Raw genomic sequence first — 13790 nt, forward strand, 5'->3', positions numbered from 1 at the left:
CTCACAGAAAAGCCATTCTGTATCTCAGATGTTCCTTGTCTGTTTCCTATATACAGATTCACTTACCCTATTTGAGATGGGAAGACAATTTTAAATAAAATATCTGATGGGAAAATATATATTTTTTTCTAATAAATGGTTGACACTTTCCATCACAAGATTCTTGTGCCTTCTCAAGCAATCTGAAAGTGACTTTAAAAAAAGCAGTGTACATTGTTCATACCTAAAGTCTTATAGATCAATACCAGATTAAGCTCAACCACTTCTTCATTTTAATCAGTGTCCCTTTCCTTTCAATTATTCTGAAGACCCCTTGATAATCTTGAGCTGTGTCTGAAAACAGAGCAGTTACAAACAGGAAAAAATGTAAATAGAAAAGCAAAATAATTTTTTTCAATTACATAAAGAGAAATACAGCAGTCATGTTAAAAGACTTTAAAAGAACATAAGACTGTAGCATGCTTGATCTTCTTGTCTATGATATTGTCATGTGTTTTGATTAAAATTGCTATTGTAGTTTTTAGATGGAGATCAGAGACATAAATTTGATTTGTCATGTGGTTGTGGTTTTGTTGTGAACATGTAGCTAAAAAGCAAATAGTCATCTGCCTCAACACCTTACTCTGTAGAATAGATCAACACAAATGACTTGCACTGCAGTAGATAAAAAAGCTTCTATTTTGTGCAAAATAAGCTTTCTTTTAAGTTAAAATGCACTTTTTATTACTATTAATGGTGTAGTACTGTTTCACAGAGGAAACTTAAATCAGTCCCCCATTGCATTAATTACTCAACATGCCAGTAGGAAGAGGCAGTTTCATGCCAAAGCACTCAATCTAAAAGGGTAGGACAAGAAGTGGAAGAAAAAATATGGACATTTTTACAGGTTGGAAGCCATGGCACTGACTGATTAAGGGTTTTTTCCATGACCATCCAGATTGCCTGTAGTCCTATCAGATTTGTTTTGAGACCTCATCTCCTGATGCTCAGGGCAATGACTATAAAAGCACATTTCTTTCTCATTGCTTGCATAAAGCTTGAGGGAATTTTAGGAAAGTGCAGTGCACATAGGTTACAGGTGACCAGCACAGAGCTGGGGCGAACAGCAGCTCCTGAATTGCTTGTGTGGAGACTTTGAGCTTTCTTGACAAACAAAATACCTGGCATTGCATGGGCTTTATGCAGAGAAGTATTATAGAACACCCATCTGAAATACATACCTTGAATTCAGCATCACAGCATGCTTTTCAAATCACCAGAACCATAAGAATCTGTTTGAAACTGATTTAATTTGCTTAAATTACCTTTCTTGTTGAATGCCTGCAGCCATGAACTCTTGCCTTAGTGAAGAAGCTTTATTATTATGTTGGATTGTGTTGACACCAGAAACTATTAGGCCTTCCTTTGAAATGATTTCTTTTATGTCCAGAAAATGCTTAGATTGAATAAGTGGACTGTGGTTTTCCAATGCTTATGGGTGATAAATCTGCAAATAGAAAAAGAGCAAAAGCTGTTATTAACAAACTAAAGCCAGCAGGGTAGGGAAACTGGTGCTTTCCCCAGGTAAGTTCCTCAGGCATGTCATGAATTAATTGTCTAAGGTAGAACAAAGCAGGTTTAATTATGAGTACTTTTCTGAGCAGGGGTGTTGCAATTAGTTATTTTTGAAAGCTATCTTTATGGGGGAATTTAAATACTATGTATATCAAGTTCCCAGCTGCTACTCAAAGTGTTAATTTATTTTTCTCTGAGTCAGTTCTTACTATGTGATTTGAAGATTAAACAGATAGTTTTTCTGAGGTATGTATCAAACATATAGAAAAAGGTGGTATTTTTGACTAATTTTTATAAAGACAGTTTCCTGTGCAGAGCTAAGATACACAGGTAATTTGGTTAGATACCCTATTAAATAACAGACAAGCAAATATATTTAATGATTAGCAGTGAAAATTATTAAATTGATAGTGGCAGTTTATGTAAGACCCCAACAGGTTTTCAGCAAAAATTAAAAGTATGTGCACATTACCAACTTCACAATCTCTTATTTTTCCTTACTGAGAGATGTCTGTTGCTCCAAAACCTATTGAAAACAAGTCCCAAACCTAAACCCTAACCCCTTAACAGTGCTGGTCACAGTGTATGTATGGATACGTACCTACATACATTTCACAAGGGTTTTTTTAGAAGACAAAGACCCAAACAGTATGTCTGAGTTTTTTTCATCTTTAAAATAAGAAAATATTAAAGAATCACTACAGTGATTGACTGTTTGGGACTTTATTATCATTTATTGCTCTATATCATTCTTCTTCATTTCCCAGCACCAACTGGCCTTTGTTTCTGCCACCCTGTCCCTGTTTCTACACATTTGTGCTGCTCCACGCTCTGATCTTGCCAACTCTCTGGTTGGGACTTGTCACTTCTGTGAAGGTGCCTGCTGCTAAGTAGCTGCCTCCTTCAGTCTGTCGGGGTAGTAAAGCCTTTTGTGTCCCCCCCTCTCAATTTAACTTTATTTCAGTTCTCCTGCAGTTCCTACAGCTGTCAGGTTTCTGTATGGTTTTTCCATTTCTCATTCCAGGCAGCTATTATATTTTGTGGGGTTTTTTTAGTTTGGGTTTTTTTTTTTTTTAATATTTGCTCCACAAAATAGCTTAATTTTCTACTTTACTAATGAACTATGGACTTCCTTTTATAATTTGGTGAAGAAATAGCTATGCATGGTGATTTCTCTATAGAGAAAGTGGAGGCTATAAATATGCAAATATCACTTTTGGCTTTACAAAGTTTAATTGCTTTGTATATTATGCAGATTCCTAGGCAGAAAAATCTGACAAGAGCAAGTAACACATTTGTATATTCACTATCTTAAAAATGCAGGCAGATTGCTGAAAAGTGTGCCAGTTTTTTGAGTCTGCAGGTTTACATCTTGTTGATGTTATTACAGGGTGTGTAGGGTGCTTGCATGACTGGGGTTCTTCACTGAATGCAAACATCGCGTTTCTAAACTGTACAGTTCGCAGAGCCTGTGAAAAGCAATTGGAGCAGCTGCTGCTGCCATCCTTCTAGATGCCGAGATCACAGGGAGAAGAGCTGGAAGGGACCTCAGGAGATCATCTAGTATATCGCTACCCTAAAGCAGGATCAGCTAGTTCTGAACATTTCCAAACAGTCATACATTTTTGAGCTTGAGGCAAGAAATCAAGAAGTTCTCATGTTGTGTTTGATATTTGAAATGATTTTATGATTTTCCTTTTATTGGTTAATGTATAAAACAGAGGTATAATCCAGGATATTTCACTGCAACACCTGAAAATTATTTTTTTTTAAATGTATGTGCTTACAGTATCCGTAAAAGGTCTGGGCCCTGAAGTCAGTAGTCACGTGCTATGTTAGAGGTATAACGCAAGCACTGAAATGCCTCACAAAGTTGGGAACTGTTTCAATATAATGCTTCAAGCACTCTCTCTGCTCTGTTGTTTTTTCTAGTGGTGTTAGAAGAAGGACTAACCTCTGAACACCCTGTTGGAAGTGCAGGCTGCTATGTTTTAGCTATCTTGGGGAGAGAGAGAGATTTAGGTATTAATAACTAGGAGTCTTCCAGTGTCCTAGTTTTAAGGATCACCATCTTCAGAGAGATGGATTGCTTTGATCTGGCCACTTGCCTTGAAGTTTCTCTTCACTGGAGGCAAATCAGAGAAAAAGAAAGCAAAAGTATTGATTTGCAAAATTCAAAGTAGACAACATAGATGCAGAATTTTGTGAAGAAATGTGGAAAGAAAGGGAATTCAAATTGCCCATATATTCCTTAGAATAGTTCAAAATCTCTCTTACTTTTTAAGATCCAACTCACAGACTGATAAAATACTCAGAATCCTGTGGCTGAGGACCCATTTCTGCATGGATCCAACCCACTTTGGTATAAGTCCTGAAAGAGGATCTAGATTTGGGAACTTTGGTGGTTTTGATTTGGGAAGAAGATTTGGGAACTTTGCTATTTCCTTTTACATCACAAACTTCTTTAGAGATTATTCAGGTGCATTAATTACATGATGGGAACTAGTGGATGAGCCACATTATTTACTCTTGAGCCCAAACGTGCTTTGAAGTATTGATGACTCTTTCTTTCCCTGCTGCCCTGCATTTTCAGCAGAGTGACAGAAAAAGCCTCTGCTTCAGCAGAAGCAGCAGAGACTGCCTCTTGCTAGGACAGTCGGTAGGCAGATGAGGTGGGAGGTGTGGGATTGAATCCCCATAGACCAAGGAAGGATCCTGGCTGAGTCCTTAAAGCACTGAACTGTTTGACAGCAGTGCTCCTGTCACCTCCATCCCTCCCTCTCTGGCAGCACTTTAAAAGAGCAAACTCTTGAGTTTCTTTTTTCAGGACAGGGTGTCAGACCGAGTCCTTAATGGGATTGAGGTATCTTCTGCAGGGTGAATGGTGTACCCTTCTGCTGAGCGTGTCCACGTTGGCCTTGTAGGCAGTTTCTGACTGAGAATGCAAGCTTTTCTCCCTTCCCATACGGTCCTGACAGCAGGGTCTCACCACTTGCAAATTAAGCGATGACACACAGCAGCATGGGACCGGGAGAGCTTTGAATCATCAAGTTTACTCATCCCTAGTCATAAACAGTGATTTGTAACTAAGTCCGGAATGATCAACGAGAATATTCTCTTCCTGCCGTGTCCTTTTCATACTTGTAAGCCCCAAATCCCCACTAACCTAATTACTTTCCTTTCCCTGACTCTATAACTAGCTGAAGATTTTGAGAACAAAAAGACCAAAAACTTACACTTCTGAAGTTTCCTGGAAGGAGGAAGGAGATATCCTCACACTAATCCTCAGAGTTCAATCATAGAATCATAGAATACCAGGTTGCAAGGGACTCAAGGATCATCTGGTCCAACCTTTCATGGCAAAAGCATGGTCTTGACAAGACGGCCCAGCACCCTGTCCAGCCAAATGTTAAAAGTGTCCAGTGCTGGGGAATCCACCACTTCCCTGGGGAGATTATTCCAATGGCCGATTGTTCTCATTGTGAAAAATTTTCCTTGTGTCCAATCAGAATCCCCCCAGGACTAACTTGTACCCATTACCCCTCGTCTTTTCCATGTGACTCCTTGTAAAAAGGGAGTCTCCACCTTCTTTGTAGCCACCCTTTAAATACTGGAACATGGTGATAAGGCCTCCCCTAACCCTTCTTTTCTCAAGGCTGAACAAACCCAGTTCTCTCAGCCTTTCCTCACATGGCAGGCTTTCCAGTCCTTTGATCATCTTTGTGGCCCTTCTCTGGACCCTCTCCAGCCTGTCCACATCTTTTTTGTAGAGCAGGGACCAAAACTGAACACAGTATTCCAGGTGTGGCCTGAGAAGTGCTGAGTAGAGTGGGATAATGAGTTCTTTGTCTCTGCTGCTGATGTTCTTGTTGATGCACCCAGCATCCTGTTGGCTTGCTTTGCCGCAGCAGCACACTGTTCATTCATATTGAGCTTGTTGTCCACCAGGACCCCCAGGTCCCTTTCCACAGAGCTGCTCCCCAGCCAGGTAGATCCCAGCCTACGCTGCACTCCTGGATTGTTTTCCCAGGTGCAAGACCTTACATTTGTCCTTGTTGAACTTCATAAGGTTCTTGTTAGCCCACTCTTCCAGCCTATCCAGGTTTTCCTGCAGGGTGGCTCTCCCTTCCAAAGTGTCCACTTCCCCACTCAGTTTGGTATAATCAGCAAACTTCATCAGGATACACTTGATCCCATGATCTAGATCGCTTATGAAGATATTAAACAGCGTTGGGCCCAATATCAATCCCTGGGGACCCCACTTGTGACAGGTTGCCAGTTTGAAAAGGAGCTATTTACCACCACCCTCTGGGTATGGCCTGTCAGCCAGTTCCCCACCCACCGCACGGACCACTTGTCTAGACCATAACGTATGAGTTTCTCAAGGAGGAGGCTGTGGGAAACCATATCAAAAGCCTTGGAGAAATCCAGGTAGACAATGTCCACTGCTTGCCCCACATCAACTGAGCAGGTTACTTTGTTGTAGAAGGCAATTAGGTTTGTCAAGCACGATTTGCACCTGGTGAATCCGTGCTGGCTTTTCCCAATCACATGCTTCGTTTGGCTTGTAATAGCCCCCAGGAGGATTCATTCCACAACTTTCCCAGGGACTGAATTAAGACTGATGGGCCTATAATTTCCTGGATCCTCCTTTAAGCCCATCTTGTAGATGGGAGTGACATTAGCCTTCTTCCAGTCTTCTGGGATGTCCCCCAGTCTCCATGACTTCTCAAAGATTATGGAGAGCAGCCTTGCAATAATGTCAGCCAGCTCTCTTAACACCCTCGGGTGGATATTGTCAGGGCCCATCAATTTGTAGGGATCAAGCTCCTGTAATAGTTCACATACCAACTCTTTCTTCACTGATGGTGGGTCTGTGTTTGCATCAACCTGGATTTTTGTTCCAAAGGCCTGGGGCCCAACAGTGCTGGTAAAGACTGAGGTGAAGAAATTGTTGAGAACCTCTGCCTTTTCAGCATTGTTGGTGACCAATTCACCTCTCCTGTTAAGCAGTGGGCCAGTATTTTCCTTCTGTTTCTGCTTGTTGTTTATGTACCTGAAGAACCCTTTCTTGTAGTTTTTGACATCTCTGGCCAATTTCAATTTGAGCTTTTGCTTTTCTAACTGCATCTCTGCACGCCCTGGCAATGCCCTTGTAGTTCTCAATGGGTATTCAGCCGCTTTTCCATCTCTCATACGCTTCTCTCTTGGTTTTGAGCAGACTCAGAAGCTTGCAGTTAAGCCAAGGTGGTCTCTTGCTCCGCCTACTTCCCTTACCTTTAAAGGGGATGAACTGTTTTTGTGCCTCCAGGAGAGTGTTCTTGAAAAACTCCCAGCACTCACTAGCTCCTTTATCCTCCATGGAAGCTTCCCATGGAATCCCTCCCAATTGAGCTCTGAGTGAGCTGAAGTTTGCTCTTCTAAAATCTAAAACCTTTGTCCTAGTACTAACCTTCAGCGTGCTCAGCAGGATCCCAAACTCCACAATATTGTGATCACTGCAGCCAAGACTATCACTAACTGAGATATTATAAAGCAGGTTTTCTTGGTTTGTGAATAGCAAGTCCAGCAGTGCCTCGTACCTGGTTGGCACATCTAACATTTGTATGAGGAAGCAGTCCTCTACGCATTCCATGAACTTGATGGATGACGTGAACTGCTGTATTGTTCTTCCAACAAATGGGTAGTTTAAGTCACCCATAAGAACCAGGTTCTGTTGACCCGAAGCTTACTTAAGCAACCCAAATATTGCTTTGTTTGCCTTATCGTCTCGGTTTGGAGGTCGGTAGCAGATGCCTACTGTAAGATCCCCCTTGGAGTTGACCCCTCTGATATTGACCCAGAGGCATTCAACAGGGCTTCCACAATCGCCGTATTTGACTTCTATACATTCAAGGTTCTCCTTAACAGAGAGTGTGACTCCTCCTCCTCCTCTTCTTCCCTGCCTGTTGTTACAAAACAGTCTACAGGCATCCATCGTGATCCTCCAGTCATGTGAGTTGTCCCACCATGTTTCAGTTATTCCTATATCATAACTTTCTGACTGGGTGTGGAGCTCCAGTTCCTCCTGTTTGTTCCCCAGGTTACATGCATTGGTATACATACACTTGAGGTGGTTGGTCTTCTGGTTCTCATCTTGGGAGGGAGGTAAGGAACATTTGTCACTGCTCTGGTTGGCCTGGCTTATTCCCCAGTTGGTTGCAATGGTGTAGCGTTGCCACTTTGGACCCTGCCCCCCGAGTCCTTCAGTTTAAAGCCCACCTCACCAAGTTGGCCAGCCTGCTGCCAAAGATTCCCTTGCCTCTTCTAGCGAATCTAGAAGAGTTCATAAAATAGAAGGGAGTTTGTGTAGACCCAGCTCCACAACATTGTGTTGTCTAAAGCTCTTTCTGGATCTAACTCTAATTCATTGGGAATTTATAACAGAATCTTATGTATATATAAACAGAATATATAAATTGTACAAACTGATGCTTTCTTTTATCTCATTTAATTTTCCTGTGTGTGGACTCTTTACATACATTAACAAGCTATTTAATACACTAGTACTTCAATGAGTTACTTTTTCACATTTTAAAATAATATATAGTTTGTTGGAGATAGTTATTAATACAAAGAGAGAAAACATCGGTTATCATGTTCTTCTAATCTGTTAAAAAATAACAAACGTTTTTATCCACTAGGTGTTAAGAGTGTACAAAGCCGCAGTACAACAGACATTGGATATACTTTTTCTCCCTGAAGGAAGAGAATTTCTTACAAGCACAGATGCAGTAAGCCGGGACTCAGCTGATCGTACCATTATTGCATGGGACTTCCAAAGTGCTGCAAAAATATCCAATCAGATTTTTCATGTAAGATTAACAACTAGTATTGTTTGTGTCATGATTTAGTATTTCATGCTTGTCAGTGTAAAAAAAAAGCTTTTGATCTTCTGTAAGATCATTGTGTGATGTATAAAATACTCTTAATGTAAGTTGAGAGCTTTCTTTATTTTTGTATTTTAAAAACACTTATTCTTAAAAAATGACCTTAAAAGCTGATAGGTCTCCTTGTGTTAAAAATATTTACATTTCAGTGCTCATTCACTGACATCTAAGCTATATTTAGGCAAGGCCACTGCAGTGTCATTTGAGCTTGCCAATGGTGCATGGCAGTAGTTGCTATAGTGCCACGTTTCTTTTCCACACTTTTTCATGCATTTTTCATCAGCTGCAATGAGGGCTATTGACAAATTGAGTTTAATATTCGCATAGTAATAGCAACCTGATACATACATATATCTAGTACGGCTTAATCACAGAGGCAAAATTTACTTTTATCAGTGCAGGTGCAGTATTTCTCTCAGTAATCTATCCAGGCAAGATATTTAATGGACTAAATTGTCTAGAAAGGCTGACAGCTTTGAAGGAGATTACCAAGGAATTTGATAGATAATTCCAACTCCCTGGGTCTTTTTTGAAAACCCAAGTCTAATATCCTATGTCATATAATATGATTGGATTGTATGTAGTTGCTTTTTTGGCTGAAATGAACAGTTCTCTACTGACAAGGACATGTAGTTGATGATCTAACGGGATTGTTTCATGTTTAATTTCCACAGTTATGTCTTTGTCCAATATGGGATCTATCAACGTCTTGGATAGGCAATAGGAAAAAAAAAAAAAAAGCTGTGAATATATAAAGTACCGACCAGTGAGGTTCAGTATCAAGGAGTGAAAAACAAACAAACAACTCTTTTCTCCTTATCCCCTGCCAAACAAACCAACAAAAAACCCACCACAGGCTACCTTCTCATGACTACAGCATCTCTGAAATGGACTGGTTTCCCCCTTTTCTGCACTGTGAATAAACAAAACTTGGTGGTGATTTTGCAAACTCTGCTTCACTTTTCTGAATTTCACCTTTGAACCCTTCAAGGTGGGAGAGAACCCCTGAGCTCTCCAAACAGATGAGATCCCAGAGGACTTGATCTATTGCTTGTCTGCATTAAAAAATGAATAGTTAAGAGCTCTAAAATAACCCATTACTATAGTATACCCAGCATAACAGCACAGTGCTCCTGCAGATTGCGTTGTGCTTTCTGATCTCTTACTGTTAGACCCAGTTTCTCCCCAGAAGCATGCAGTGCTCTGCCACGGAGCACACTCCTAACCAGACACACTGCCTCACCCTCTTTTGGTTTCTGTGCCAAATACCTTACAATACCCAGAACTTCCTTCCCAGTTCATCACTTCCAAACCACACAACAAAACCAGTCTGATGTTCTTCCCACTCTACCACATAGCCCATGGTGTCCAGTGGTCACTGTCAGCCTGGTGTCCTTCACGTGCAGATGCATCCTACAGCCAAAGCTCTCTTAATTTGTATTAATGGCATCAAAATTCAGCACTGTGTCTTTAGGTTAGGCTGAAACTAGAAGAGGTTTGGACCTGGTGGAAACCTTGCAAGAGCAGTTGATTTCTGATGCAGTCACCATGCAGGGTTTTGAAAGTAATCTTAATTCAGTCTTAAATAGGAACACTAGAGTAAAGCCAAGTGTTATTACATTTTGCAGATATTTATGAATTTACAGCCAGCAGCAGTCTACATGACAAATCACTGTCATAAGGAACTTCTGACTTAGTAGGCTAATAACAATCCATTTATTTATTTATTTATTTTTAATAAGAGTGGGATGGGGTAAGGTGTCTGTTTTAAGTGGGGTGATTTCTATTCCTGTCAATGTGGCCAGAACTGAGAGGATGGAGGATTTGATAACTGTACAAAGTAGCATGGAAGGCACAGTATGGCTATGGAGGAAGGGATATGGGAGAAGAAGATTCACTTTCACATTCAAACTTCAGATTGCCCTGGGCAGGAAGAGGATGATTGAGTACCATCAGGTGGAGTTACCTTTCTGCAGCTGTTCTGCAGTATAATTATGGTTCAGAGGGAGATGGGATTTTGGTCATTTCTATGAAATTGGGGTAGAGATTGGATTTAATATTTGTTTTGGTGTAAGACTTTCAGTGAATTGTAATAAGTTAAGCATCTTTATATAATGTATACTATGGAGATGACTTATCATTACCTTGCCTTTTGTGGTCTTTCAAATATGTCAAAAGATAACCTCAATTATTAGAATAAATCTTTTGTTTCATACAACAAAACTTTCTTTAAAATTATTTTCAGGAGCGTTACACTTGCCCAAGTCTGACTCTGCACCCAAAAGAGTCTATGTTTGTTGCTCAGACGAATGGGAACTACATGGCTTTGTTTTCTGCCCAGCGACCTTACCGAATCAACAAAAAGAAAAGATACGAAGGACATAAGGTATCCTTCTTCACTGGGAACTTAGTATCCAAGTCTAGAAGGAGGATAGATAGCAAAGTACCTCTGCTTTTTAATATGTCTGCTAATAGTGTTTGATTATAAATCAGTGATAGATATTAATTGGCTTCATTTGCTTTCCCATGTGCCAGTCTATTTTGAATCATATGCATGCTGAAGAAAATAGTTATTAGAAGACTTTATGAATACTTAATAACATGATTAAATAAGTTTGTGTTATAGCTATGTCTTAATAAACACCTGGAGAAGTCCTTAGTGTATATTTATTTAAAGATACACTTTTTTTTCGTACTATATTCATTTTCAGTATATCACAATGAGCTTTTCTAGTCAGCATCAGGAGTTACACTGTTATTGATTTTTCACAGGTGGAAGGATTTGCAGTGGGCTGTGAATTTTCTCCAGATGGAACGCTTTTGGTGACAGGAAGTTCAGATGGCAAAGTGTTTTTCTACAACTATCATACTGCTAGGATTATTCGCACTTTGTCTGCACATAAAGAAGCTTGTGTAAGTGCAATATTTCACCCAGTCTTGCCATCACTCCTTGCAACATGTGATTGGGCTGGAGAAATCAAGATCTGGCAATAACAAGCAGAGTTATTCTTCAGGATGTATCCTGTTAGTCTGTCAAAGGTGTAGGAAATAAACCATGGTATGCAATGTGAAATTTTTTTGTGATGTGTTGTAAGCAAGAGAGACTGTTGTCTTTTCTTCTATGACCTCTAAGTGTACGCTTTCATAATGCAGTTAAGATGGTCTTGTGGTTAGCTGCTGAGCAAAGAAGTGGTCTTACTCTCTCCCTCAGCCCTGGTGACAAATTTCTGCCGCTTTTGTATCAATCTTCTGGTGCTCATCTAGCCCCACCCTGGTTTGAGTAGCTAAACTTAAGAAAATTATTGCTCTTTTTATGTAGCTTTTCAATGCAGCTTTCTTAAACCAGGTTTTATCATAGAATCATAGAATCTTTTAGGTTGGAAAAGACCTTTAAGATCATCGAGTCCAACTGTAAACCTAACACTGCCAAGTCCACCACTAAACCATGTCCCTAAGCACCACATCTACATGTCTTTTAAATACCTCCAGGGATGGTGACTCAACCACTTCCCTGGGCAGCCTGTTCCACTGCTTGACAACCCTTTTGGTGAAGAAATTTTTCCTAATATCCGATCTAAACCTTCCCTGGCACAACTTGAGGCCGTTTCCTCTCATCCTCACCAAATGTTGGTGAGGACATACTGTTTAACAGAGGATGATGTTCAGATCAATTAATGCCTATTTGATCTTCCTGGGATTTTTTTTTTCACTGGTTTAAACTAGTTTTCACTAGTTTAGCTCCCTGATCTGGTCACTGAAGGTTTAGACAAGCAATAGCATAGTTCAAGGCAAAACAGCTTCTACGCACAAGAAGGGGGAAGATTGCAGGGCAGGTGGGACTGCTTCTTTTGGAAATGGGTAGCTGTTACCAGCTCAACTTATTGTAAAATGCCCTCTGAGAGTTTCAGGGAAATGTGTGCCAGATAACTTGAAGCTAATTTTGAGGTCAATAAATTTGTGTTCTTGAAATCCCAATGTTTAAACTGGAGTTTTAAACTTACATTTATGACTGTACATAAACAAAGCAAAACTATGTGTAAGTATTTTTAATGAAAAAATAAACTTTTTTTTTAATACATGGTGTCTGTATTTCACTATTTTATTCCTGTTATTCTTGACAAGTTAGTACTCAAGACTATCATGGAATTGATACCTGGGGGGGGGAAACAATTAATATGCTACCCTAATTTATTGTGAACACATATGCATTTCTCCGTACTTCTTGATGTCACTTGGACACAGAAAATTGTCATTATGCTATTCAGTGCAGTGGATGTTCTTTGACATTCAGACAGGAGCTGGGCTATTCTGCAGTGAATAGAAAATTCATTAGGCCATAACTATGTATTTATATATGTATAGATTGCTTGTAAATGTATTTAAATTTGCATTCCCTGCACTTGTATTGCTTGGTTCTAGAAATTATTATCCATTTTTTATATGTGTGTGTGTGTGTATACATATATTTATCACTGAAAAAAATGTCTATGCATCACATAAACCATATGTATTCCCAACCTTGACTCCATATAAACACATGCTGCCTTGCAGTGAGTGCTATAAGCTTGACTTGTGTTTGGTCTGATTAGTCTATAAAGGTATTTTAACACACACAGGATAATTGTGTTGAGTAAATTGTCTCTGTCATGGAATCCAGAAGTCATGTACAATAGCAATTTTTCCTCTGTAGCATCTTTTTATTCTTCTGATTTTTCCTTATTGGCACAAATACAAGGGGTTTTGTATCCATTTTTCACATACTCCGTTAAAACAGCTTTTTCAGAGAAAGATTTTCAGAACACTCTTGCAAATGGCAGATTTTAATTAAGTAATAAGCAAAATGTACTCCATTCGTTTGTAGTTTGTGTTCCTTATAGCTTGTAGTAAGAAATAAGCCTGTACCAAGACTGTGGATCCACAGTTATGTTGTTTGAAGTCTGGACCAAGATAGTGTGGTTGCATGGTTTTAATAATCTTATCAACAGTTATGACGGGTTTTAACACAGGGCATTAAATTTTAGTGAACCACGCAAGGTAGCGCAAGTAACTTTCTTTTTTTTCTCAGACTGTTCTTAATTTCTTGCTTCCTTGTTTGGCAATTAGCTGTTCGACGGGAGCCTGAATTTTGCCATTCTCTTGACTGTGCCTCTAGCATACAAGCTGGACCCTTTAAATGACGACTGGTTCGGTGATTTGATGAGTTCAAACTGTGGGATCTTCATGAATGTCGGAGTTCAGCTGAAAGTGAAGTGGTAGTTAGTTATCACTGGGCAGGCTGAAGCACAACTGCACGGCATTTTCTAAGAG

The 13790-nt window shown here is 39.8% G+C and overlaps 1 protein-coding gene across 3 annotated transcripts in view; it reads left to right on the forward strand.

The window, feature by feature from the left end:
- The window catches only part of WDR25 (WD repeat domain 25), a 77433-nt gene extending 64931 nt beyond the window's left edge, over positions 1–12502 (forward strand). For all 3 annotated transcript variants that reach the window (XM_075503583.1, XM_075503582.1, XM_075503584.1), the window contains 3 exons: positions 8238–8408; positions 10729–10869; positions 11256–12502. In XM_075503583.1, coding sequence (XP_075359698.1) covers positions 8238–8408; positions 10729–10869; positions 11256–11477 — 534 coding nt within the window. In that variant the 3' untranslated portion in view covers positions 11478–12502. The remainder of the gene's footprint in view (positions 1–8237; positions 8409–10728; positions 10870–11255) is intronic.
- Positions 12503–13790: the final 1288 nt, after the last annotated feature.

This window comes from Mycteria americana, chromosome 5 (genome assembly GCF_035582795.1).
Source record: "Mycteria americana isolate JAX WOST 10 ecotype Jacksonville Zoo and Gardens chromosome 5, USCA_MyAme_1.0, whole genome shotgun sequence".
In the NCBI taxonomy this organism is placed as follows: domain Eukaryota; kingdom Metazoa; phylum Chordata; class Aves; order Ciconiiformes; family Ciconiidae; genus Mycteria; species Mycteria americana.